Source organism: Ptiloglossa arizonensis, chromosome 1 (assembly GCF_051014685.1).
Source record: "Ptiloglossa arizonensis isolate GNS036 chromosome 1, iyPtiAriz1_principal, whole genome shotgun sequence".
NCBI lineage: Eukaryota > Metazoa > Arthropoda > Insecta > Hymenoptera > Colletidae > Ptiloglossa > Ptiloglossa arizonensis.
This window is the reverse complement of record NC_135048.1, coordinates 23821218-23847476: the sequence shown is the minus strand read 5'-3', so window position 1 is coordinate 23847476 and position 26259 is coordinate 23821218. Positions and strand designations below refer to the sequence as shown.

At 41.0% G+C, this 26259-nt stretch overlaps 1 protein-coding gene across 3 annotated transcripts in view; it reads left to right on the top strand.

Annotated features, from left to right (window-relative positions):
* Positions 1-26259, top strand: part of LOC143146770 (uncharacterized) — a 272791-nt gene that overhangs the window by 45887 nt on the left and 200645 nt on the right. The window contains exon 2 of one of the 3 annotated variants that reach the window (XM_076311387.1): positions 7908-8406. The exons of 1 other annotated variant lie outside the window; for it this stretch is intronic. In XM_076311387.1, coding sequence (XP_076167502.1) covers positions 8146-8406 — 261 coding nt within the window. In that variant the 5' untranslated portion in view covers positions 7908-8145. Of the gene's footprint in view, positions 1-7819; positions 8407-26259 lie in introns of all 3 variants that reach the window. One more of the 3 variants, XM_076311381.1, reaches the window with a different exon arrangement.

The following is a 26259-nucleotide window of genomic DNA, read 5'->3' as shown; positions in this document are numbered from 1 at the left end:
ATATCATTTCGTGAATTTTATTTTACATGTCTACGTACGAATGTTGCAACGTGATTGGATTGGTCGTTCTTTCTTTCGATTTCGTTATGATTGGACGGGATTTTGAAATTTCCCTCTTGAATTCTAGAAAGGTAATGGTGGACGACAATTCGACATTCAATCTTCTATTCCACGAGTTTCAAATTATACGTACGCGTATAATCTGGTCCACTTTGCTTCGATTAATTATTCTCTCTTGTAACTCTCTATTCCATTAATTTTATTTTATGGATTCGCATATAACGTGTTCCAATGTGGTCAGCTTAATTATTAATTCTCTCTATCCGCGTCACGCTTTTGAGAGATTTTCAGGCTTCCTTAACGTCATCGATTGTGCGTTGGAAACGATCGAAATTGATGGAAATGGTATAAGAAGATAACAAATAAACGCGACTCGTGCTCTTCGATTTATTTTTGACCGTATTTTATATTGTATTTCGCTCAAAACGCATTTCAGCGTGATTCGATTAATTATTTGTTATCGCAACCGTTCGTTTCGTGAATTTTATTTCGACTTTCGAAAGAGAAATTATTTCTCGGTCAAAAGTAGTAAATTATTTCGGTCCATACAGAGCATGACGGCTATGAAAATAAATTAGACTCGTCGGTAAAAATAAATATTTAGTTCGAGTGTTAATTCACGGGCGCGTAATTAACCGAGGGATAAAGTTTTAATTTATTTTCACCGTAAGATCAACAAGATAAGAGTACGAAAGGAGTAAATTGTGCGGTATATCCAGAGCATAACGGTTATGAAAATAAATTGGACTCGTCGGTGACAAACGCCAATTTATTTTCATAACCATTATGCTCTGGATACATCAAATAATTCAGTCTTTCCGTACACTTATCTTATTGATCTTATAGAGCAAATAAACTACAATTTCATTCCTTGGTTACAGTACCATTAACTGATTAAATAGCCGAGAAACGTGCATAAATAGAGTAAAATTTCTTCGGTGTACAGATTGTTCTTATCAAAGAATAAGGCCTCCCATGATCGTCAAAAATCGGTACCAGTTGTTATCAATAAGCAAAGCATAAATAGAGTATCTTATTTTATCGATCTTTCGTTTTATAAAGTATTTTTTAAAATGACAATCGCTCGAATAAAAGAAAGTCGGAGGATGAGTCGTGATGTGAATTTGAGCAGTTAGATCGCTACTCGAGGTTCTACTGTACTTTGATGCGTAACATTTTCTCTGGACTCTGACTTCGATACCTAACATTTTCTCTAGATTCTGACTTCGATGTGTAACATTTTCTCTGTATTCTCACTTTGATACATAACATTTTCTCTAGATTCTGACTTCAATGCGTAACATTTTCTCTGGACCCTGACTTTGATGCATAACATTTTCCGTGGACCCTGACTTCAATGCGTAATATCTGCTCTAGACACTGACTTTAATGCATAACATTTTCTCAACCCTGACTTCAATGCATAACAAATTTCTCTGGACCCTGACTTCAATGCGTAATATCTTCTCTAGACCCTGACTCGATGCATAGCATTTTCTCAACCCTGACTTCGATACTTAACATTCTCTCTGGACTCTGACTCCGATGCATAACATTTTCTCTGGACTCTGACTCCAATGCATAACAAATTTCTCTGGACTCTGACTCCAATGCGTAACATTTTCTCTGGACTCTGACTCCAATGCGTAACAAATTTCTCTGAATCCTGACCTCAATGCGTGATATCTTCTCTAGACACTGACTTCGATGTATAACATTTTCTCAACCCTGACTTCGATACTTAACATTCTCTCTGGACTCTGACTCCAATACATAACATTTTCTCTGGACCCTGACTCCAATGCATAACACTTTCTCTGGACTCTGACTCCAATCCATAACAAATTTCTCTGGACCCTGAATTCAATGCGTAATATCTTCTCTAGACCCTGACTTTGATGCATAACATTTTCCCAACCCTGACTTTGATACTTAACATTCTCTCTGGACTCTGACTCCGATGCATAGCATTTTCTCCTGTTCTCTTACTCCAATGCATAACATTTTCTCTGGACTCTGACTCCAATGCATAACAAATTTCTCTGGACCCTGACTTCAATGCGTAATATCTTCTCTAGACCCTGACTTCGATGCATAACATTTTCTTAACCCTGACTTCAATGCGTAATATCTTCTCTAGACTCTGACTTCGATGCATAACATTTTCTCAACCCTGACTTTGATACTTAACATTCTCTCTGGACCCTGACTCCGATGCATAACATTTTCTCTGGACTCTGACTCCGAATATATAACATTTCCTCCGAATACCATACCTCGATGTGTAACATCTCGTTTTCTACGTCTTGTTACTCGCTGCGTAATTTCCCCGTCGAACTTCTCGATCGAAGCCAGTCTCCGCGAAGTCATGAAAGGGCCCAGTTGTTCACGAGGAAGTCGAAGGGGTTCCGTGGTCGACTATTAGCCGGTCGATCGCTTGTCCCCGTGATCCTACAAGTTCGTGGAATCCCGTAAATACCCGAGTCTCGCGGTATCGTCGCCATCTGCCGGGCTCCCGTAATTAATTATTCGTGGCGAGTCATGGGGACATTCGAATTAACGAGGCCGACGGGTCGCGCGCAGCGGGGTTACACCTTAATCGTTTCAAAATCGCGTCGTTCCCGAAACTCAACCGTCCGTACCTGGTTGGACGAAAATCGACCAATGAGGTTGTCACTCCGCTTAACAACGTGACATTGAACAGCTGACTGCCGGTTGTCCACGCGATGACATTATTCCCCGCGCATTTAACGTATCGACCTCGAAGACTGCAACAATTGAAAAAACATCGACGCATCGATGTACATTTATATCGACCATCTGTCGATGATACACGACGGTAAAACATCGATGTTAGTCGATACTACATCGTTAACAAAACACCGATGTTTCGAAGTACGAATATTTTTCCAATATGTTCGATATCGTTTCGTTTCCAAGAATTTCAATTAAATTCTCGTTCGTCAATTCAATCGAACATCTTTCATCAATGTAAATATTCACCGTACCAACTGTCACAATTATTTACACTGTACGACGATCTGGAACGTATCGTCGTTCTACTTGTGTTTTTCATTGTCAAATTGCCAGTACTCGGGTCTTATCACTGATAATTACTAAAGATCCTTTAATTGTTCAAGAATCGATCGTTGAGAAATTCTGAATATCGAATCCATCGCGAAACATGGACTTCTCTGTAACGTAGCTTCTTTTTTCATTTTAAATACCAAATAAATATCGTAAAGTTACAATAAGATCTGAATTTGGCAAATGGGTGTAAAATTTTTCCTTTTCTCTCCATTGCTCGCTGCACAGTGCTGCACTTGGTTCGACTTGGTCCATTGCAGGCTCGTCATCAATGGTTTCTCGATCCAGCTATAGCATCTCGCGATCGGAATTAATTCGCGGTGTCGTTGTCGTTACGAATTGAAGGAAAATCGGGGCTAATTTCGTTGGTGCTAAAACGGTCGATCCACTGGACTATTTTCAGAGCGGAACGTGACACTTCATTCATAATCCCCCGGTGTGTACGAGTCTACCTCGACGAGACCCAATTAAATCCGAGTTTCCTCTTCAACTTCTTCGAGCGAGAACACCTTCACGGACGCTTTCCCGCCAGGGCTCGCGAACTCGAAAGCTTCGGAGACACTTGGTCGCTTCTTAAACGGAGCGACGTCGTCCCCTTCTGTTATTCGTCAGCGAATAGAAACTATCGAGTGTAAACATTCTCCGATTCCTTGCCCGAGACGAAAAAAAAACGAACGTTTTGGAAGACACTGGTTAATCCCTAAGTTGGCAAATTTTCCACGAGGACAACGAATTCCGCTCGATTGGAACGCTATCGATTTTTATCGTTTCTTATGAAATCGATGTAAGGTGTGTCAAAGGTTTCCTTATTTTCCTGCGAGTTTTCCAGTTGCACAGTTTCGAAGGGCAGACACACCAGGTTGTGTGCATACTAGGTTGCATTACCGTGCATCTCTTTATGCACCCTGACTTTGTACTCTTGCATTTACAATTCGTTGTACCGGTGGATACGCGAGTGTATTGTAATAAACTTTATCTGAATTTACAACAGTTTCGCGTGTCATCGTGAGTTCGTAGGTCAACGGGGGTATTGTGTTCCTCTGGTGCATAATGCGCGGTGCAATCGAAACGGAGAAATTATGAAAAAATTAACAAAGTGGACGAAGATCGTAATATCGTGAACTTTGTCGAAAGAAAGATGATTTTCTCGCGGGAAGAAACGACAATTTTATCATTGTTATTATATTATTATTAGCGCTGAAAACGAGTGGAATCGGTGCACAGCAGCGAAACGATCGATGAAAAAGATTTGAAAATAAAAATCGAGGAGGTACGATTATAATATTAGGCAAATTTGCAAAGTTCGAGCGATTGTTCTAATTATCACACTCCCAGAGTTTAAACATTCGTTCCAGAGCCTGTGCACGATCATCTCGACTCTGCGATAAGAATAAACGAAACTCTGCTACCTGCCCTCGCATAGTATCGAATGCAGAAAGTGTCGAGCCGATATATCGATTACCGTCGGTCGTATCGAAAATTCCACCGGAGTGGAAAAGTTTCGAAATTTAATTCCCAATAAAATTTGATTCGTTCGTTTTCATCGTAATAGCAACGCTAACGGAGATATCGTGCGTTTTATTTTATCCGTTTCGTTGCGTGCATTCCGTTCGCGTTTCGTTGCAATTGCACCGGCAGCGGATGCACTTTGTACGATCGAGGCTGCAGTTCGCGCGTGCAATTAGGAGCAACGTCTTTCCGTTGTCGAATATTATAACTCGAGGGTGTACTCTCGGTATACTAGTCTCGGTATAGTAGTCCAGGTATGGTAGTCTCGGTGATGCTAATCGTTGCAAAACGTTCGAAGTGCATCGATGCTCGTCAACGTCGCGATTCGCTCGTTGCATCATCCGCGGAAGGGTTACGCGAGTAGGCGTCGAGATGACGGAGCCCTGAGTGCAAACGCGTGTTTCCAGGACCGCTCGACCGCCCTTTTGCGCCCTTAATCCCGCTGCCGGGTTTCCAGAGTAACGCACAGTTCGCTCGATGAATTAGCCGCGTCTTCCTATCCGTCCCTCTTTGGTACAGTGCGTGTGCACGAACGATGGATCGCCAGTTGAAAATACACACGATCGTCCCGGAGCCACGATCGAGAGGTTTATTTTCGCAGCGGTGTCGTTTCTCGAGAAATGTTCATCGATCGACGTACGATCTTCCTTTCCCGGGAACACGCGAGAGTTCTTTTCTCTCTGAAGTCTAATTGCGTTCCGTGTTCAATTTAGGGATGGTTCCGAATCGATTTTCTCGACAGTCTTTAAGGCGAGAACTGATCGTGTTTTCTATTCAATTTTGGGGCGATACTGAATTAACTTTCTGCAGAATGGGAGTGTAGGATGATCTGTACTCAATTTAGAGGGGATTTTGAATAGAGTTTTTAGAAAATGTTTGAGGTGAGGTCTGATCGTGTTTTCTATTCAATTTTGGGGCGATACTGAATTAACTTTCTGGAGAATGGGAGTGTAGGATGATCTGTACTCAATTTAGAGGGGATTCTGAATAGAATTTTTAGAAAATGTTTGAGGTGAGGTCTGATCGTGTTTTCTATTCAATTTTGGGGCGATACTGAATTAACTTTCTGAAGAATGGGAGTGTAGGATGATCTGTACTCAATTTAGAGGGGATTCTGAATCGATTTTTTGAAAGTATTTGAGGTGAGGTCTAATCGTGTTTTCTATTCAATTTTGGGGCGATACTGAGTTAACTTTGTGGAGAATTGGGGTGTACGATGATCTGTACTCAATTTAGGGGGGATTTTGAATCGATTTTTTAGAAAGTGTTTGAGGCCAAGTATGATCGTATTTTCTATTCAATTTAGAAGGCGATACAGAGTTAACTTTCTGGAAAGCAGGAGTATATGATGATCTGTACTCAATTTAGAAGGGATTCTGAATAGAGTTTTTAGAAAATGTTTGAGGCAAAGTCTATATGTATTTTGTATTCAATTTAGGGGTGATACCGAATTAACTTTCTAAAGTATTGGTGTACGATGATCTGTACTCAATTTAGGGGGGATTCTGAATAGAGTTTCTAGAAAGTGTTTGAGGTGAGGTCTGATTGTGTTTTCTATTCAATTTTGGGGCGATACTGACCTGAGTTGAGTTAACTTTCTAGAAAGTGGGGTATACGATGATCTGTACTCAATTTAGAAGGGATTCTGAATAGAGTTTTTAGAAAAAGTTTGAGACAAAGTCTGTATATATTTTGTATTCAATTTAGGGGCGATACCGAATTAACTTTCTAGAGTATTGGTGTACGGATGATCCGGTTTCGATTTAACGGTGATTCTAATTCGGTTTTCTAGGGAGAGTTCGAGTCGAAATCTGATCGTATTCTCCATTCAATTTAGGGGTGATTCTGATTCGATTTTCTAGAGACGGTTCGAGTCCAACTCCGATCGTATTCTGCATTCAATTTAGGCAGCGAATCTGAATCGATTCTCTGGAGAGTCTTTCAACCAAAGTTCCGATAGTGTTCTGTATACAATTAGAATTACTTCGAATCTACTTTCCAGAAAATCTTCTACGAGACAGCTGTCAATTTTTTAACGACTAGATTCCACTCGTATCGATTCAACTAGTTTCGATTTCCTTCTTAGAGATAACTCCTATCTTCTACGCGAATCGTCGTAGTTACTAAATTTCCAATCGATATTTTAAAAAAATTTTCTGCGAGACAGTTGATAATTTTTTAACAACTCGATTCCACTCGTATCGATTCAACTAGTTTCGATTTCCTTCTTAGAGAGAACTCATAGTGCCTTGGAGTATTCGATGAAGATACCTGCGAATCGACTCGGTTACTAAATTTCGAATCTACTTTTTAGAAAATCTTCTACAAGACAGCTGTCAATTTTTTAACGACTCGATTCCACTCGTATCGATTCAATTAGTTTCGACTTACTTCCTATAGATAATTCCTAGTGTCTCGGAGTATTCGACGAAGAAACCCGCGAATCGATGTAGTTACTAAATTTCAAATCCATATTTTAGAAACTCTTCGAGACGTCGAGTTTTCAACAACTCGATCGCACTCGTATCGATTCAGAATCGGTTCCAATGGTTCCGATTTCCCTCCTATAGATAACTCCTAGTGTCTCGGAGTATTCGACGAAGAAACCCGCGAATCGATGTAGTTACTAAATTTCAAATCCATATTCTAGAAACTCTTCTCCGAGACGTCGAGTTTTCAACGATTCGATCGCGCTCGTATCGATTCAGAATCGGTTCCAATGGTTCCGATTTCCTTCCTATAGATAACTCCTAGTGTCTCGGAGTATTCGACGAAGAAACCCGCGAATCGATGTAGTTACTAAATTTCAAATCCATATTTTAGAAACTCTTCGAGACGTCGAGTTTTCAACAACTCGATCGCACTCGTATCGATTCAGAATCGGTTCCAATGGTTCCGATTTCCTTCCTATAGATAACTCCTAGTGTCTCGGAGTATTCGACGAAGAAACCCGCGAATCGATGTAGTTACTAAATTTCAAATCCATATTTTAGAAACTCTTCGAGACGTCGAGTTTTCAACAACTCGATCGCGCTCGTATCGATTCAGAATCGGTTCCAATGGTTTCGATTTCCTTCCTATAGATAACTCCTAGTGTCTCGGAGTATTCGACGAAGAAACCCGCGAATCGATGTAGTTACTAAATTTCAAATCCATATTCTAGAAACTCTCCGAGACGTCGAGTTTTCAACGAATCGATCGCGCTCGTATCGATTCAGAATCGGTTCGAATGGTTCCGATTTCCTTCTTAGTGAGAACTCGTAGCTTCGGAGAGTGTTCAGGGAAGGAAGACATCCGCGACGGTTTCCACGCGTGGGACTCCACGCGCGTTTGAAAACATTTAATCTACCGCGACGAATCGAGCCGGTGCCGGGATCGAGGCCCTGGCAATTTGTGCCGTGCTCGGTTAACCATGCGGGGATTGCGTCTTTCTGCGTGAAATAATACCGATCCGACGTGTTCTGTCGCGAGAGAAGATCCGTCCACGAGATGGAGCGTGCCGTTTCGACGAGCGACAGTCGCTCGAAGAGGCTGTCCACGATCACCGAGTACTCGGAGTCCTCCGAGACGGCGATCGACACCGACAATAGCGATCGTACCACGACCACGACCACGACCACGGAAGAGGAGGACCACGGGACGATTCCGAGAGACCTCGAGGACGAGACCACGCCACCGGTGAAGTACTTCCTCGTCGACGACTCGCCGATGGCGAAATTCAGCCGCAGCATCAAATGGGTCTACAAGAAAGTGAGTCCCTCGAGTATCTTTAAGAGCGCTTTGTACTTTTCGTGTCCCCTTTGGTCAGCAATTGACCGTCTTATTAGGCACGCTCGAGGACACGAAAGAAAGGTGCCCTCGAACCGTGTACGTGGAAGTCGTTCTTTATTACATTTTCGAACACACCGAGTACAAACGCGAACACAAATTATCTTGTCTCGGACCGTTTTGGTCGGGGACCCTGCGAGGGAATTTATCTTCCTTGGGAAGTTCTCAAGGTCGCGTGTACCTTTTTTTTTTTCTTTGGGAAAGATACCAGGATATTGATTCACTCGAGGTGATACTCGAATCGGATTTACTCGAGGTGATACTCGAGTCAAATTTACTCGATATGATAATCAAATAAAATTTACTCGATATGATAATCAAATAAAATTTACTCGAGTAGTATTCGAATAAATTTCATGTGTAATGATACTCGATTTAAATTTACTCGAATGGTACTCGATTCAAATTTACTTGAAATGATACTCGATTCAAATTTACTCGAAATGATACTCGAATCAAATTTATTCGAAATGATACTCGATTCAAATTCATTCGAAATGATACTCAAATTAAACTTACTCGAATAATATTCGAATGAAATTTACTCATAATGATACTCGAATCAAATTTACTCATAATGATACTCGATTCAAATTTACTCGATATGATAATCAAATAAAACTTACTCGAATAGTATTCGAATAAAATTTACTCGTAGTGATACTCGATTCAAATTTACTCAAATGGTACTCGAATCAAATTTATTCGAAATGGTACTCGAATCAAATTTATTCGAAATGATACTCAAATTAAACTTACTCGAATAATATTCGAATAGAATTTATTCATAATGATACTTGATTCAAATTTACTCAACATGATACTCGAATAAAATGTACTCGAAGGATACTCGAATCAAATTTACTCAAAATAATACCCAAATAAAATTTACTCAATATGATACTCGAACAAAAAGTACCCCCTAAAAAAATTCTATTCGGATTCCTCGAATAGTACCCAACTCTGAGCACAGTATCTCCAATACCTAACAGTCGCACCCGTAGCAATAAGAATTAAGTTTAATACTCCTCAAATAAAAAAAAAAAAAAAGAATATAAAATTACAAAGCGTTAAACAAAAAACTCGACAGTGGACTTCTCCTGGACGTTCGAAACCCCCCGGTTCGCGACACCGGTGCTCGGAGTCGGGTCACGCGGGGGACAGGATGGTACCTTCTGGGGGGGGGGGGGGCAGCGTTCTCCGGCGAAATTATAATCCGGTTATGAGATTCACTCCGGCGGAAAGAGCCGAGTAGGGACTAAGCAACGAGCCGATTTCGCGGCGAGATTCGGTCCGCGCGTCGTGGCAAAAGTGCGTCACTCTCGGCGCGGCTCCGCCCTTCGGCGCACGCGAGCACCCGACGACTGATCTGTAATTCAAACAGACGGAATTTGCACGTCAAAGTCGCGTCGCGAGTGGTCCCCGATTGAGTCTGCGATCCACCCCCACTCCTTGCCCACCGTTTCCCCCGCCAACTCGACGCGTTGTCCGCGCGTCGAATCGGCGCACTTTTCCACGGTACGTTCTAACTCGCTCGTTCGCTCGCTCGCTCTCGCGCGCGCGCTTTGAATTATCGTATCCGCAGAACCGGCGACGTTGACGTTTCTATCGGCCGCCACCGCCCCGGAGGCCTCGGCTACCATCTATTCGCCCCGGCTCGCTCCTCTTGTCTCGCGGTGAAAGAAGCTATTAACCGCACGCAGCAGACGCTCGCGCGGTGCGGTGTTCTTTTGCTCTGTTTTACTTTCTAACTCCTCCGGCCGTGTCCGTTGCCCGCCGCGAAAGAAACGCGCGTCGGGGGCCCCCGCGAGCGTGCACGAAAGTCGTGACGGCATTTCGTGCCCCCACCAACGCGGCTACTCCTTTTCATGTTGCGAGCCCCGAGAGAGCAGCGAGTCATCGAGAAAGGGGGGGTCTCTTCCCCCCACCCCCATCCCACCCCACCCCACCACGCCGCCATCCGTCGACCACCGTGGTCCCGATGCATCATCGATCCTCGTGGCACCGTGAAACGCTTCGACGCGCAGGAATTTAGAAATAGGTTTGTAGAACCTCTCTCTCTCTCTCGTGAGGGGAGCAACGCCAAGAAACCTCAGATAGGTCGAGAATTCCCTGATAGAACCCGAACCGACTCGAACAAGGTTTTTTTTCTTTCAGGGTTCTTGGGTTATTGTTCACTTTTGTGACTCCACAGGGACGAACTTGGCTCTTGGGAGGTTCCACGGGAGAGATTGTCGAACAGTCTTGGCCGTGCTGTTGGGGAGTTACCGAGTTTGGTTAGAGTAATTTAATTCTTTGGGGTAGTTCCTGGTGAGCTGTGTATAAAGCGTTTTAGGAGGGAATTGAGTAACTTTAACGGTACGTTTGATAGGTCATTCCGAATCGAAAGTGTTGGACACTTTGGATTTGGTTCACTCGTTTTCGATTTGTTTCGGGGAATGGATTCTACGTGCTGGAAAATGGAATTGTTGTTTGTTTTCCGTGTATTTTTTACGTATTTGGACTCGTGTCGGTTACAAGCGTTCGAAATGGCGATCGACATTATTGTGGATGTTAGTGTCTTCGAAATTTCAACGATCGTTGCAACTCGACTGTGCAATTCCGTTCCCGATGGCGTCACTTGCAACGGCTAATGCGCGATACTCGATTAGAGCAAACAACGATTATCTCGGAAAAGAATCGTTCGAGACTCGCGATGTATAAAACCTTTTTTGTTCGAAATTACCTAACAGACGTGCTGGTAAAATTTTCGGTATCCTCCTGGGACACCCTGTATACTATCGCCGGTCGATTCCGTTGTCTGCGAAAACCGATTCAATATTCCAGCAAAGTGCTGATTCTCCGAAACTCCGCGGGGATAGAGAATTGCCAATCGCATATTTAGGGTCTCCTAATTTGTGCAAAACTTACGAATTTCTCACGTTCATTCCGCATGCAGGGACGTTGCCCGAGAGTCCTTTGCTTTTGAGAATATCTATCCATAAATTAGGATCCCCCTGTCCGCGTGTGTGTGCGATCGCCATTGACAGCGATGCGACCGAATTGTCTTTCCGAGGAAGTTGAATGACATTTTCCAGCCGCAACGGAACGAGAACCCTCTTAACGACCTAAGAAATAGAATTGTCTTTCTCGAACGCAGCCTTGACAGACAGACTGTAGTGGGTGTACCAGAATGTTGGAGTCGAGCCAAAAAGTTTGAATAAACACGGGTCCACGAACAATCAATCGTTTCATACCTGCGAGACGTTTTCAATTACAACCCTACGACAGTATAAAAGACTCTATCGCGTACGACTCGTCGAGTGAGTCGTATATTTAAATAGAATGTAAGCATTCCGAACAGTAGCGTGTAGAAGCCCAAAGGCTGGCTCAAGTTGACGACATCATGCAGCGTAAACAGAGAGGTAAACAGAATGGGTATGGCGCTTAACGCGTTAATGAGGCACGCCGTAGGTAAACCCGTAGACACCGATAAATATAGAGTGTAGACCTATACACACCAAAGGAGGGTGTCTACCGGTAGGTAGCAATAAATAAAGGGTTTATATCCGGAGGTAACGCTAAATAAAGGGTGTCTACTCGTAGGTAGCAATAAATAAAGGATTTATATTCATAGATAACGATAAATAAACGGTTCGTATCAGCAGGCATTAAATAAAGGGCGTTCAATCGTTGATAGTTCCAAAGAAACGATGTATACCCGTAGGTAGTACTAAACAAAGAACGCAAACTTATAGATAAATGAAGAGTTTGTACCTTGCGAATAACAAGAAATAAATAATGTAAACCCGTAGACATCGATGGATAAAGAATACGAACGCCCAGATATCGATAAATAGAAGTTTTAAATTCGTGGATATCGACAGATAATAACAATAATGAACTCGCTGTCGATCTCTCTCGTTGCTACACGGATCGGGCAGGAAAATTTCCTCCGAAGGTCACCGGAGCCACCGTCCCCACTACGCGCACTCGTCTACCCCCACCGCCGCGACTCCTGACGCTTCGCCCCGCCCACATTCGTACCGCAGGGAGAGGGTACTCCCACGAACGGGGAGCCAGAACCGCGTCTACCGCCAATGGGTTCGCTTCGCGAAAGAGGCGACGATGCGTCGTCGTTGATCCAATTCACGGGCTCCTTTGGATTCCTCGGTGGACGTCATCGACCTCGTCGGCTCGTTAATGAACCGGATGACAACATTCTCATCGCCGCGCTGTCGGCAGTATCTTCTCACCCGTGGTCGGGACCAAGGATGAAACTCTCGTGGAACGCGAAGCGTACCCGAGATAGGCAAAAATTAGAAGTAACGTCGCCTTCGGGCCCTCCACAACCCCCACCCTCTCTCTTTCTCTCTCTCTCTCTCTTCCTTTCTTTCTCTCTGCGCAGATTCCACTCCTCCTCGTCGTTCCTCGCCGCTCGGTCGTTCGTTCATCCTAGAGTCTCTCTCTTCCTCCCTTTCGGATCTTCTCCATCTCCTCCTTCCGTCTCCTCCTTGGATCTCTTCTCGTCGGGGAATGTAGAGATCGTGGCGGTGTACGTCGTCCCTGTTGGTCGTCTCTTCCCTCGAGACGGATAAAGAGAGCTACCTATCGCGGAGAGAAAGAGGCCACGAGAGCCACCGGAGGAACACAAAAGAAGAAGGGCTCGGAAAGATGAACGGGAATGAAGAGAGGGAGCGCAAGAGCGGGAGGGGGTGAAGTGTGGAGGCTGGAGGAGGGATTCGCGCGTCGAGAGTCTAGAACCTAGAAACTTTCGGACCCCGTCCCCCGGTGCTCGAGACACGAGACCAACTCGAGAGGGTCTTAGGGGCTGAAATGACCTATTTCGTATTGTGGTTAGCTTTTTGGTGTCCCGATGAGACTCGACCGGGTTCTGAACCGGGTATGACCGACACGTTGCCGGAATTTTAATAATTAGACATTTGGTTATCGAGTGTCTTTTTCGATGTACATAATGTACGATCCTCCGCATCGAGATACAGTGTGCAGCGACTTGTAGAGTAGGTCAACCTCGTCATAGGTCACCTGCCCATTGTCGATCATAATTACGAACCATTATCGAACAACGCATTGTTGGAAGATCGTATAATTGTACGGGATATATTATTCAAAATCACTAACAGTTGTGCTACGATAAGTGACCTTCTTTATTTTAATTAATTAAGTTTCGATCAGGAACGTACCGAATCGTCTCTTTGGGTAAGATTCGCGACGATAATTCTGACTTTCTCGGAGACGCTACTTGAACGCACACTTCGATCCAAGTGAACCACACTTTATAAAATACGTCGCGTGTGTTTATTTTCCAGTAAAATTAAATATTGTATACGTACACATAAAAGATGTAAACCCGTAGATACCGATAAATAACCGGTGTAAAGCTATTTATCGGTGCACATACCGATAAATAAAGCGTGTCTACTCGTAGATAGCAGTAATACAAGGGTTTATATCCGTAAACATCGATAAACGAAGGGTTCGTAACCGCAGACATCGATAAATAAAAAAATGTCCACCGGTAGATGGTAATAAATAAAGGTTTTACATCCGCAGGAATCGATAAATAAACAGCTTATACTCGTAGATATCGATAAACGAATTATAGAAACCCGTGGTTTTCGATACGTGAAGCGCACCGGTGGATATCGATAAATAAAGATAGTAAATCCATCGAAATAAAATCGGTGAACGAAAAGTGTAAATTCGTGGATATCGATGCCTAAAAGCCGCAAATCCCTGGTCGTTTGCAAACAATAATAACGAAATCACTGTCGAGGATCTCGCGCGAGTCAAACGTCGAACTTCAAAGCGAGTGCACCGAAAGAATCTCGAGGCAAACAATTGCACGATATTTACCGAACTGCAGAGACATCTGGATCTTTGGTGAAAACGGTGTCGCGTCGAGTATCGAAGGACTGCGTTTTAACCAATTTGTGCTGAAATCTGTTTGTACACCGGGTTGAATTTACAGCGTAACGTGATCGCGACCGAAGGGAATATCCAACGCGAATCCGGTGTCGCGACGTTTAACTGCGCGAGAATTTCGCGACAGCAGGTGATACGGATCGATTCGAGAGTTTCAGCCACGCACGATCCACGTCGTTCGTGGAATACGCTCACGGTACGTGATCGCGAGGGAAACAACGTAAAAGCGACCAGTCCGGTGGCTAGGCGCGCGCGCGCGCGAACGCGAAACGGATTTTTATCGTTTTAAGGTCTTAATGGGGCTCATAGAATGTTAATAGAATCGCTGGGAGGAAACGACCGTTACGAGCTGCCACGATTGCACTCGCGATGGGAAATTTTAATCGGCGAATTACACCGTGGCACCCGAGAACAATCGCGACCCGTGACCGAGGCAGATCTAATCGAAACCTTGATTTTCAGGAGAGCAGGCTCGAGTCGTTTGATTTTTGTACACTGTAGGTGCACGCGATGGTGGTAGTTTTTTTTTTCCTTTTTTTTTTACGACTGAGAGAAATTTTTGTTCGCACCATAGCGTAGCGATTGAATCGACGGATGGAGAAACAGCATAGATACGAAATCATTTTGAAATTATTTTGAAATTATTTGCAGAATGTGTAGAAGTATACGTTGGAGCCAAGAACAGTGAGAATAATGTATTCTATTAGCAGGAAACTGTGTTTCAGGTACTCCATTGATTTTAACGTAAAAAACTGTTTTTTTTTTATGTCGAAGTGTAATTTTTGAATTTGTACCGTTTTTCAACTCGTCGATTCAGTTTCTATCTAGAGGCCAATGAGATCGAAATCTTGATCTTCGCGAGGGAGTTTAATTTCACTATAGGTACGCGCGATGATGCTACTGTGCACGGTTCGCAAGATGTCATTTGGTAAAATACACATAGGGGTTTGTGTAGCTGTTTATCTGGACATGCTTCTTTTTTTCGTATTTTTACGGTTTTTTTTACAATTGTACAACCTATCTCGACAATTATACTTGAGAAGATGGACCTCTAACCTGTGAAAATTAGACCTGCGTTCCATTTAAGTGACTTCTCGTAAACCGTGCACAGTACTTATTTTTCAAACGAGGAAATTTTCATGGTCTCACTGTTGAACGGTTCCAATGCATAGAAATTTCAATAATTCGTAATTCATCACCAACAACTACCCCTATGCCTTTTTTCTTTATTTTTTTACAGTTTTTTACAATTGTGTGACCTATCTCGATAATTGTACTTGAGAAGATGGACCCCTAACCTGTGAAAGTTAAACCTGCGTTCCATTTAAGTGACTTTTTATGAACCGTGCACAGTATTTATTTTTCAAACGAGGAAATTTTCATGGTCTCACTGTCGAACGGTTCCAATGCATAGAAATTCCAAGCATTCGTAATCCATAACCAAGAACCACCCCTAGTGTGCACGGTTGAAATATCTTGCGCGCCCTGTGCGCCAGGTGGTGGAAATAACTGGCACGAACTACTCGGGATTCTTATTTGGTCCAAGAGGCGTCCCATATGTCCGCGAGATATCCTTTTTACGACCGTTCGATTGTCAATATCTTCGGTGTCAATAAACCGTGGAAAGTGTTCCAATTTCTTTCTCTGCTGTACGCGTCTGTCCTTGCGTTCGGTTCTTTTTTTTTTTCTTTCTTCTTTTTTTGTTCTTGGAAAGTTCGCTATCATCGAAACCACGCCTTAGTGGCCCAGTCGCGGGCCGAGCACGGTTCAACGATTAAAAAACTGTTAAATCACGTTCGCGAGCCGCGAAAGTGTTGTGTCATCTCGTGACGAAACAATTCTTTTATTCTTTTCTTTTAACGAATCGTTAGACACTATTCATCGAGCGTTCATTCCTCGACGTTAGAACGTTTTCGACCTCGTTATAAGTAACTTTCAGAAACGGAAGCTTACGCATCAACGGAGTTAATTTTAAGGTTTCAAATTAAATTCGTTTATTTATAGTAGGAATAGTTTTAAATTTTATAATTTTCAGTGTCAATTTTAATATAAGAAAAAAATTATTTTATTTTAAGTATAGTGATTTCTCAATTTCTTCCATTTTACCAATTCCATATTTTATGCGATACCAGCAGGTAGATTAAAAAATGACATAAACTCCGGAATGTCAAATATTATTATTAAATCGCCATTTTGTTCATTGGTGATCAACGAGCGCGAAAAAATTTCTATTCAAAGTCCATTGTACCTTACATTCGTGGTAAAAAATTCATCTCGTTCGAGCTTATGGTATCGCCGCAAAAAATTCGGAAAGATGTCTTCGATCTTGAGACGCTATCGAGGTGAAGTAGCCTTATAATATCCTTGATCTTGGGGGGTCGGTGATCCCTTTGGGGCAGAAGCAAAGTAATTTGCTTCAGGAAATGCCCGCGATCGCGAAATCGGCCACAGAGCGTCGACGTCGTTGCTGAAAGTGTCCGTGCAATTTCCATCAACGAATTTGTCCACCGTCTGTGGCCCGGTCGAGCGATTAGGCACCCTCGATTGAAACACGAAATTGATGTTACGAAGTTATCCGACACGCGCACGGCGTGAAACGTTTCGAGTAATTTCGTTGGATCGTGCTGCGTCAATTGTTCGCAAACGACAACAATGGCGAGTCTGAATAATGGTTGTTGATTCTAACGGGGCAAAAAAAGAATTTCGAAAATATATCGGAAATCGACGGTCGAAACAATTTTACCAGCTTTAGGGGATTCTCGATCCGTTTCGGGATAAATCAATGTCGAAAATTGAATCGTGGCGAATATTTGCTGAGAAATTACGCGTAGATCGGAATAATGTGTGTACGGTTCTCCATATAGTCGGGGTTGGTAGCGAATTCGTTCCGAGTGTCGAACTTTTTCAACTCGAGTCGAGATCTCAGCCATGCGTGAACTATTCGAAGAGAATCGTGAACGAAATGAATCGAGAGTGAGCGCAACAGCAAATACGTCTTCCATTACACTCACCGGTCGTTGAACTTCAAAGCGATATCATTCGCCAATGCAAACTCTAAACTTTCACGTCTCTGTATCTTACCAACAGATTGGTAAGATTCTCCCGATGAAAACGAGTCCAAACACGACCCCATTCGGACGACTTTTACTTCCGCGTTGTGGGAACAATTTTCGAAAAATTTTTGATCTTATAATTAAAAGTAATCCGAACAGGGTCGTGTTTGGGCTCATTTTTATCGGGAGAACTTCACCAATCCATCGATACTATTATTACAAAGATAAAATAAAAACATACCAAATTTGAATTATGTACTCTCGTTAAATTCTTTCAAAATTCAATCGACCAACTCTCTCATTTACACCATTTCTCTCTCTCTCACTTTTGCCATATTTCTTCTCCCTCCTCGTCAAAAATCTCAAAACCCTAATTTCCAAAATAAAACCTTCACTTACTATATATTTCAACCCTAACCACCAATTTACTCGTTTCGAACGATCATTACCGATTCACGATTACACCTTCGTTTCTTCCATCGAACGATTCGCGTATTACACTTTCCATATGTAATTCGTCGTTTCAAGGTCGTCGATCCCTTTCTTTCCCCCTCCCCCGGAGAAAGCATCGAAGACAATCGGCGATCGTTCGCTCTGGGTATCGTATCTGCGATTTTGCAATTCGACACCGCCCCAACGACGTCAGGGGTGGGGAGGGGGGCAGCGATCAGGCATTCGTGGCACAGTTCTCCGCGAATACCTGCGGGACATTCGATCTCTTGGTGACAATCCATCGGGCAGTTTCGTTTCGCTAACCGACCGCAGAATCGGGTCCCGATCTCGTCCGACGTGACTGCGAGACGCGTTAAAGCGAATCGATTTCACCCGTGAGCCAAGTGTCGCGTTAATCGCGAGTCCCGATAATCACCGCGTCAATTAAACCATCGGGGTCTCGCGAACAATAACGACAATTAGAACGGATCGTAATTTCGCAAAATTGTCGCCGATTTCGCTACTCGAAGCGGAATTAAATATCTCTGTGATCGTTCGCCGTTAATACGAAACGCCGCGTCGTTCCATTAAGATCGATATCTCGTTCGTTCTCGCGAACGCGTGCACTTGCTTCGAGTGGGTATTTCCACTTCTGTTGGAAAATTTCATTACGAGCGATTCTTTTAGAAAATTTTAACCGTGCACCTGTAGTACTCCTCCGAACCGAAATAAATCAAATCGAACGCATTTTACCGGAGTTGTCAATGTGCGAGTTACATTTTTTATTTTTATCGTACGCTTTTTTCTAAATTTCGGTGGACGATTTTAAACGATTTTTAACTTAAGTAGTTTTTATATAATCGACGGTTGGGAGTTTTGGAATTTTTGTAATCGTTTTTGGTATGGATTGTCTTTATCGTAATCGAAGTTACGGTATAATTTTTGTGATTTGTAATTTTTCATGGCTGCTACGATCGAAGAAATTGAATTGGTAAAGGGGTGAATTGGAAAAGAATTTAATCGGTGTATTTGTTAGTACTCTTTGAAAATAAATTAAATTGAATGCATTTTGTCAAAGTTGCTGTCGTATACATTCCATTTTTAATTTATATAGTAATGCTGAGTGTGTGTAAAATTTGAAGCAAATTGGTCAAGCTATTATTAAAGTATGGCAGTCAATTTAAAAATATCGTTTTGAGAAAAACGTGTTCGAAAACTTCCCACTCCGAATAAACTACTATACTTTTTCTCCCGATCAGTAGATTTAGATTCTCACGCACTCGTATTTGTATTGTCTCGTACGCATACTTAAACATTCTTATGCATACTTGATAAGGTGGAAACCTACCGCCCGAAGCGTTCGAAGAAATCGAAATTTGTGATCCGATATGCTCAGTAAGTTGATATCAACTCCGAGTATCCGTGCATCTTCTTCCCAAAATAATCGTAGCTTCGATATTTCGTCGAATCTGGACATAAGATTTTAGAAATAGGTTCCTCAAATATTATATCGCGAGAAAAAAAAATTTTTTCTAACTAGCTTCCCACAAATAATTATAACTCCCACATTTCGTTAAATCCGGGTATAAGGTTTAAAACAATCCTCAGATATTATATTGTTAGAAAAAATTTGTTTAAAAATCGATTTTTTTCCCCTAAAAAATTGTAACTCCTATATTTCCTTAAATGCAGATAAAAGATTAAAAAAATTCTCAAATATTATATTGTTAGAAAAAATTTGTTTAAAAATCGATTTTTTTCCCCCCAAAAAATTGTAACTCCCATATTTTGTTAAATCTAAGTAAAAGATTAAAAAAATTCTCAGATATATTGCTAGAAAAAAATTTGTTTAAAAATCGATTTTTTCCCCCAAAAAAATTGTAACTCCCATATTTCCTTAAATCTAGATAAAAGATTAAAAAAATTCTCAGATATTGTATTGCTAGAAAAAAATTTGTTTAAAAATCGATTTTTCCCCCTCATATTTCGACATTTTTAACTTTATACTTCCCATAATTAAATTCATTTATAAGATTTACAAATTTTTTTTAGATCTTATATTGCTAGAATAAAGTTTGTTTAAAAATCGATCTTTTTTTCTCCCCCAAAATGAAAATATTCCCTTAAAAGTTCAAGAACCAGACGTTTGTTTATCGTTTGACCTACCAACGAGTGACGAGACGTTGGAAGACCGGAGAAAGTGATTCTTCGATGTTTCGAATCCAGATACAGGCCCCATTCGAAAAGATTTATTATTTCGATGATACTGGAGACGGATTGGTAGATACACACGGGCTGAGAAAGATTTATTGTTTCGATGATACGAGAGATGGTGGATCACAGATGAGGTTGTATAATAGGCGTTTAGTACGAATAAATATCGAGGATAGCTTACTTAGTCGGTTCGAAGTACGAGATGTAACACGAGTTTCGTTTAAACAGGTTCGCGATCGCGACCGCAAAGCTTTATAGGTTAGAACTGTGTTCCTTGAAACCGTGATAATATATAGGTACATACAACTATTTGCATAAAACATCTAACGTGGTTTTCCTTTTTATTATAGGTAGGCGTGTCGTGTTTGAGCATTTTATTTCCAAGTGAAGCTTTGTATAAGCGATTATCCTGAGAACTAACGAACCTTGTTTATATTTTATTTGAGAAGTGAAAGGGAGAGGACTGTTCGACAATAAAAAGTGAGTCTAGAAAGGAGATGTAGGAAGAAATTTTTTAAAGATTTAAGAGTTATGTGCTTCAGTAGGTTACCAGTACGTCTCATTTACTTTCTTCGTCGCTCGATTCACTTACCATAGATTATACTAGCCAATAATACGCTACGATTGAAAATGCGTACGCAGGACATCTTGTCAGCTGAGCACAGTACTATGTTCGCGCTATCTTCTCACCATATTTTATTCTATCTATATACAATTCAAGTTTAAATATATTCAACTAGAATAAATCAGTTACTGCTTCATAACACTATCCAGAAATAATTATCCCACTTTCTAATTGGTCACAGAACTTCCTTAAAAAAATAATTTCCAACAGAGGGGTTCGGTCGATTCTTTCTTCATTTTTTTAACGCGCAAAATCCACCCCACGAAAGGGGTGGACATTTCGCTCGAGACATTTCACTCACATTTTCTCGAGAACGACGGTGAATAAATTCTGTTCCGTGTTTTAGACGTACTTTTTCTTTTCTTTTCTTTCACACGGTATCTATGCGTACGCAGGACATTTTGTCAGCTGAGCACAGTACTGTATTCGCGCTATCTTCTCACCATACTTTATTCTCTCTATATACAATACAAGTTTAAATATATTCTACTAGAATAATTCCACTGCTCCGTAACACTGTCCAGAAATAATTACCCCACTCCCTAATCGTTCACAGAACCTCCTTAAAAAAATAATTTCCAACAGAGGGGTTCGGTCGATTCTTTCTTCATTTTTTTAACGCACAAAATCCACCCCATCAAAATCCAATCCATTTCCTCGTGGACGACGTCGAACAAATTATGTTCCGTGTTCTAGACGTACCTTTTCTTTTCTTTCACACGGTATCCATGCGTGCGCAGGACATTTTGTCAGCTGAGCACAGTACTATGTTCGCGCTATCTTCTCATCATACTTTTAATATTTTCTACTAGAATAGTAATTCCACTGCTCCGTAACACTGTCCACATCCCACTCCCTAATCGTTCGCAGAACCTCTTTAAAAAAATAATTTCCAACAGAGGGGATCGGTCGATCCCCCCTTCATATTTTGAACGCACAAAATCCACCCCATCAAAATCGAATCCATTTTCTCGAAGACGGTGAACAAATTCTGTTCCGTGTTCTAGACGTACCTTTTCTTTTCTTTCACACAAAAAGGGAATCCATGCGTGCGCAGGACATTTTGTCAGCTGAGCACAGTACTATGTTCACGTTAACTTTTCACCATATTTTATTCTATCCATATGCAATACTTTTAGACAGTTTAAACACACTCTACTCGAATAATTCCACTGCTCCGTAACACTGTCCAGAAATAATTACCCCACTCCCCAATCGGTCACAGAACCTCCTTAAAAAAATAATTTCCAACAGAGGGGATCGGTCGATCCCCCCTTCATATTTTTAACGCACAAAATCCACCCCATCAAAATCGAATCCATTTTCTCGAAGACGGTGAACAAATTCTGTTCCGTGTTCCAGACGTATCGTTTCTTTTCCTTTTCTCTCACACGGGGGGGGGGGGGGGTGGAATCCACCCTTTATCCGGTCGTGACACCCTGTATAAAACGATAAATTGGATTTCGGTCGACGAGCCGGGGGTAGAAGTCTGCCAAGGCAAACTATAATCTTCGTGGGGGCTTAACGCGTGCGTACCATCATCCGGTCGAGGAGCTCAATTAATCATACGGTCTTACGGTGACAGCTTCTATGAAAGCTTTCGTAGTCTTCGCCTTGATGCGCCGCAGCGTGATCGATACCGTGATCCCATTGAAACTAAATTACCTTCCATTATCGACGTTACACGAGAGCGTGCGAGTGGAGCACGCCGCCGCCTATTTAATCTTTTAACGCGGATTAACGGTCCCGGGGGGCCATTTGCGTTGTTCGTGGGCGGACCTAGCCTGGGACGAGGCTGGGATGCGGTTTGTCGAGTCGTTGGCGAAATACTGTCAACAAGCCCAATGCTACGCTGTTGCATTAACAATGTTGTTGCAGTTCCCGGAGTTCCTTACCTTCGCGTCCTTCGGGCCATTTCGCGAACTTCCAGTCCACCTGTCGCTGCAATTTTACAGAAAGTTTCGGGCTGTGTATATTAACGTATGGATCGTTTCGTTTTTTCTAATATAAATTTAAGTAAGTTTATTCGGTAAGCGAGTTTCTATCGGATGTATCTGTTAATTTCTCTTGGTGTTTTTGAAGTGAATTTGACGACCATTTTGTAAATTGTAGTTATAGTTTGTAGTTTTAAAAGTTTTTCAAACTTTTTTCTAGCAATATATTTAAAAAAAATTATAATTATAGTTATAGTTTAAATTATATCTTCTATATAGTTTCGTGCGTGAATAAATTGAAAATTTGTGATGTTTAATTTGTGTACGTTCTGGATTTAGGTTTTCTTGCGTTTGTTTTATCAGAGGAGAATACGGTTAGTCTATACAGTCTGTTTAAAAGTTTCTTTTTTCTTTTTGACCCTTAGGGATCGAGGAAGTCACGAAGAATAACGTGGACGAAAATTTTTTTTTCCCCCAAGAGATCGAGAAAGTTGCGAGAAATGACACGACGAAACGTCCGATCATAACATTCCATACAAAAATATATTTTATCGCTACTGGTTACCAATTCGTTTCCACAATCGACGAAATATGTTTATAATCGACATCAAATATCGAGGAACAAATAATAATTACATTTTTTTATATTTCGGAAGACTTGGTTCGATGACCACTTATTCCAAAGACCAAAATATCAAATTTTGTAATATTTTGGAAAACTTCATTCGATGGTTGTTCATCCTCAATCTGGTAACCAATAAAACATTTGCAATCGGGTACAAAATTCCAAGGAGCAAAAAAAAAATCATTTGTTTACATTTTGGAAGACTTGATTCAATGACCACTTATTCAAAGACGAAAATATCAAATTTGTTTATATTTTTTCAAAACTTCATTCAATGGTTGCTCACTCATTCTAGTTACTAATAAAACATTTACAATTGGGTACAAAATTCCAAGAAGCAAAAGAATCCCATTTATTTACATTTTGGAAGACTTGATTCAATGACCACTTACTCATAGACGAAAATATCAAATTTGTTTATATTTTTTCAAAACTTCATTCGATGGTTGTTCACTCATTCTGGTAACTAATAAAACGTTTGCAATCGGGTACAAAATTCCAAGAAGCAAAAAAATCCCATTTTTGTACATTTTGGAAGACTTGCTTCCATAACCACTTACTTCAAAGACCAAAATATCAAATTTGTTTATATTTTTTCAAAACTTCATTCGATGGTTGCTCACTCATTCTAGTTACTAATAAAACGTTTGCAATCGGGTACAAAATTGCAAGAATCAAAAAAATCCCATTTGTTTACATTTTGGAAGACTTGATTCAATAACCTCCAAGGACCAAAATATCAAATTTTGTTATATTTTTCAAAACTTCATTCGATGGTTGTTCACTCATTCTGTTAACCAATAAAACGTTTGCAATCGAGTACAAAATTCAAAGGAGCAAAAAAGTCCCATTTGTTTACATTTTGGAAGACTTGATTCAATGACCACTTATTCCAAGGACCAAAATATCAAATTTTGTTATATTTTTCAAAACTTCATTCGATGATTGCTCATTCATCCTGTTAACCAATAAAACGTTTACAATCGAGTATAAAATTCCAAGAATCAAAAAAACCCCATTTTCTTCCATTTTGGAAGAGTTGTTTCGACTGTCGGTCCGCGATTTCGTTCACCACGTGTGCGTGTTTTCTCACGGAATGACTTTCCTCGGGAATGGAATGCGCGGGCCAGCGCGCCGGCGAATAAAATCATTGCGCGGGGTCGTGGTCGAGTTCAACGACACGCGAACCTTGGCTAGAAAGAGAATGGATCGAAAGGATCGAGGATCCAGGGGATTCGGTCGATCACCGTAGACAGATTTTCGACCATCGTGTTTCGCTAATTATTTCTGTATCTCGACGGTGGTGCGTGATCCACCCCCACCCCTTATTATCTCCAATAATATAGGATGTCCAAGAAAGAGCAAATCTTGAAAAAGGAAAAGTGTCTCTTTGTACAAAAATAAATAAAAAACGACAGCTTCGATTTAGAAAAAAAAAACGATTTCAAAAATTGTGCGATACGAGTTGATAACTTGATTGTGTATTTTACGCGCACATGGTAAAATGTAGGTGGATAGGTACATTTTATAAAATTGTACTTAAAATAATTTTCTACCTACAATGAGCGTGTGTACTCTGTATACACGTGTGCGTGTATAGAATCCACTATGTACCGATAAGTCTTAACTTCGCGATCTGTTCACACTTCCTTATCGTGTTTCCACGCGAGGCATGTAGTGTTAATAATATGGAAATGGCATTTCTGGTCGTAAATTATCGTATCCGAATGTTACGTGCAAATGCAAGGAAACATCTACGCTCGGAATCGTAGAATTTAATTCTTGAGAATTGCAAAACGCGGCCTGAACCAGATTCAAGACCAGTTGTTTGTTCGAATATAGGGAGCGGAAAAATTTGATTCCATGTTTTTGATTTATTTTCGAAAGCAGAATCCACGTCGACTGTACAACTCGTTGCGAGACAGCTTGCGTACCATCCTATAGACACCCCTGCGTATTGCATACATGTGCATATGCAAATTTATGAGACCCGCTTTCGAGCTGAACTTGGCCCCGAAGAATGATGTACATCTATAATTATAATTTTTTTTAGATATGATATTGCTAGAAAAAAGTTTGAAAAACTTTTAAAACTACACATGTGAGGTGTTTTTTACACACCGACCTACGAGCAAAGAAATTATCGCGAGCTAGAAAAATTTTTAAACAAAATATTTCTATGGAAAAATATGTTTTCGACTTCAAAGCGTTGAAACGACTAAAGAAATAATAGCGGAGCTTTCAATCGCATCTATTACAATAATTTCAATCGTGGAAGAATAATATCACCCGAGGATTTTCAATTTAAAAATAGTAAAAAAATGTTGAAGCCATTAGGAGCGGTTTAAAGTTGGTCACTTTTTTGTTGAAGATTCGTCTTCACATTTTTAATCGCTTCCCGATGTAAGAGGATTTTCAGGAAAATCCAACTAAGGGACACGAAAGTAGAGAGTTTAATCTTTAAAACGACCCCATGAAGATTATCCTACCACTGTTTTTCACGAAGTTACGTCAGATCAAAAATGGATAGCGCTTCGGCCGAGTGTCCGAACTTTGGTGCGAGAACGTGGATTCGCAATTTGAATTAAAAATTCAAGAAAATATTCCACATATATCTCAAAGACAATTAAACTCTACGTAGAAAAGATAAAATAAACTTTTCCTCTATCTTCTTCAACAACGACAGTATTAAACAAAGCCTTATTCATCGTCCACTCGACTCATCTTTAATTCTGGTGAAACAGTATTGTGACCAAAAAAAAATACAAATAAACCTTTTCTCCATATTCTCAATCAAAAAAAAAAATTAAACAAAACCTTATTCACCGAACCACTTTTTCTCCCATTGAAGAGTATTGTGACGCCTCCGTATATCTCAAAGACAATTAAACTTTTTTTTAAACGCGAAAAGGTAAAATAACCTTTTCCTCTATCTTCTTCAACAACAACAATACACTCGACTCATCT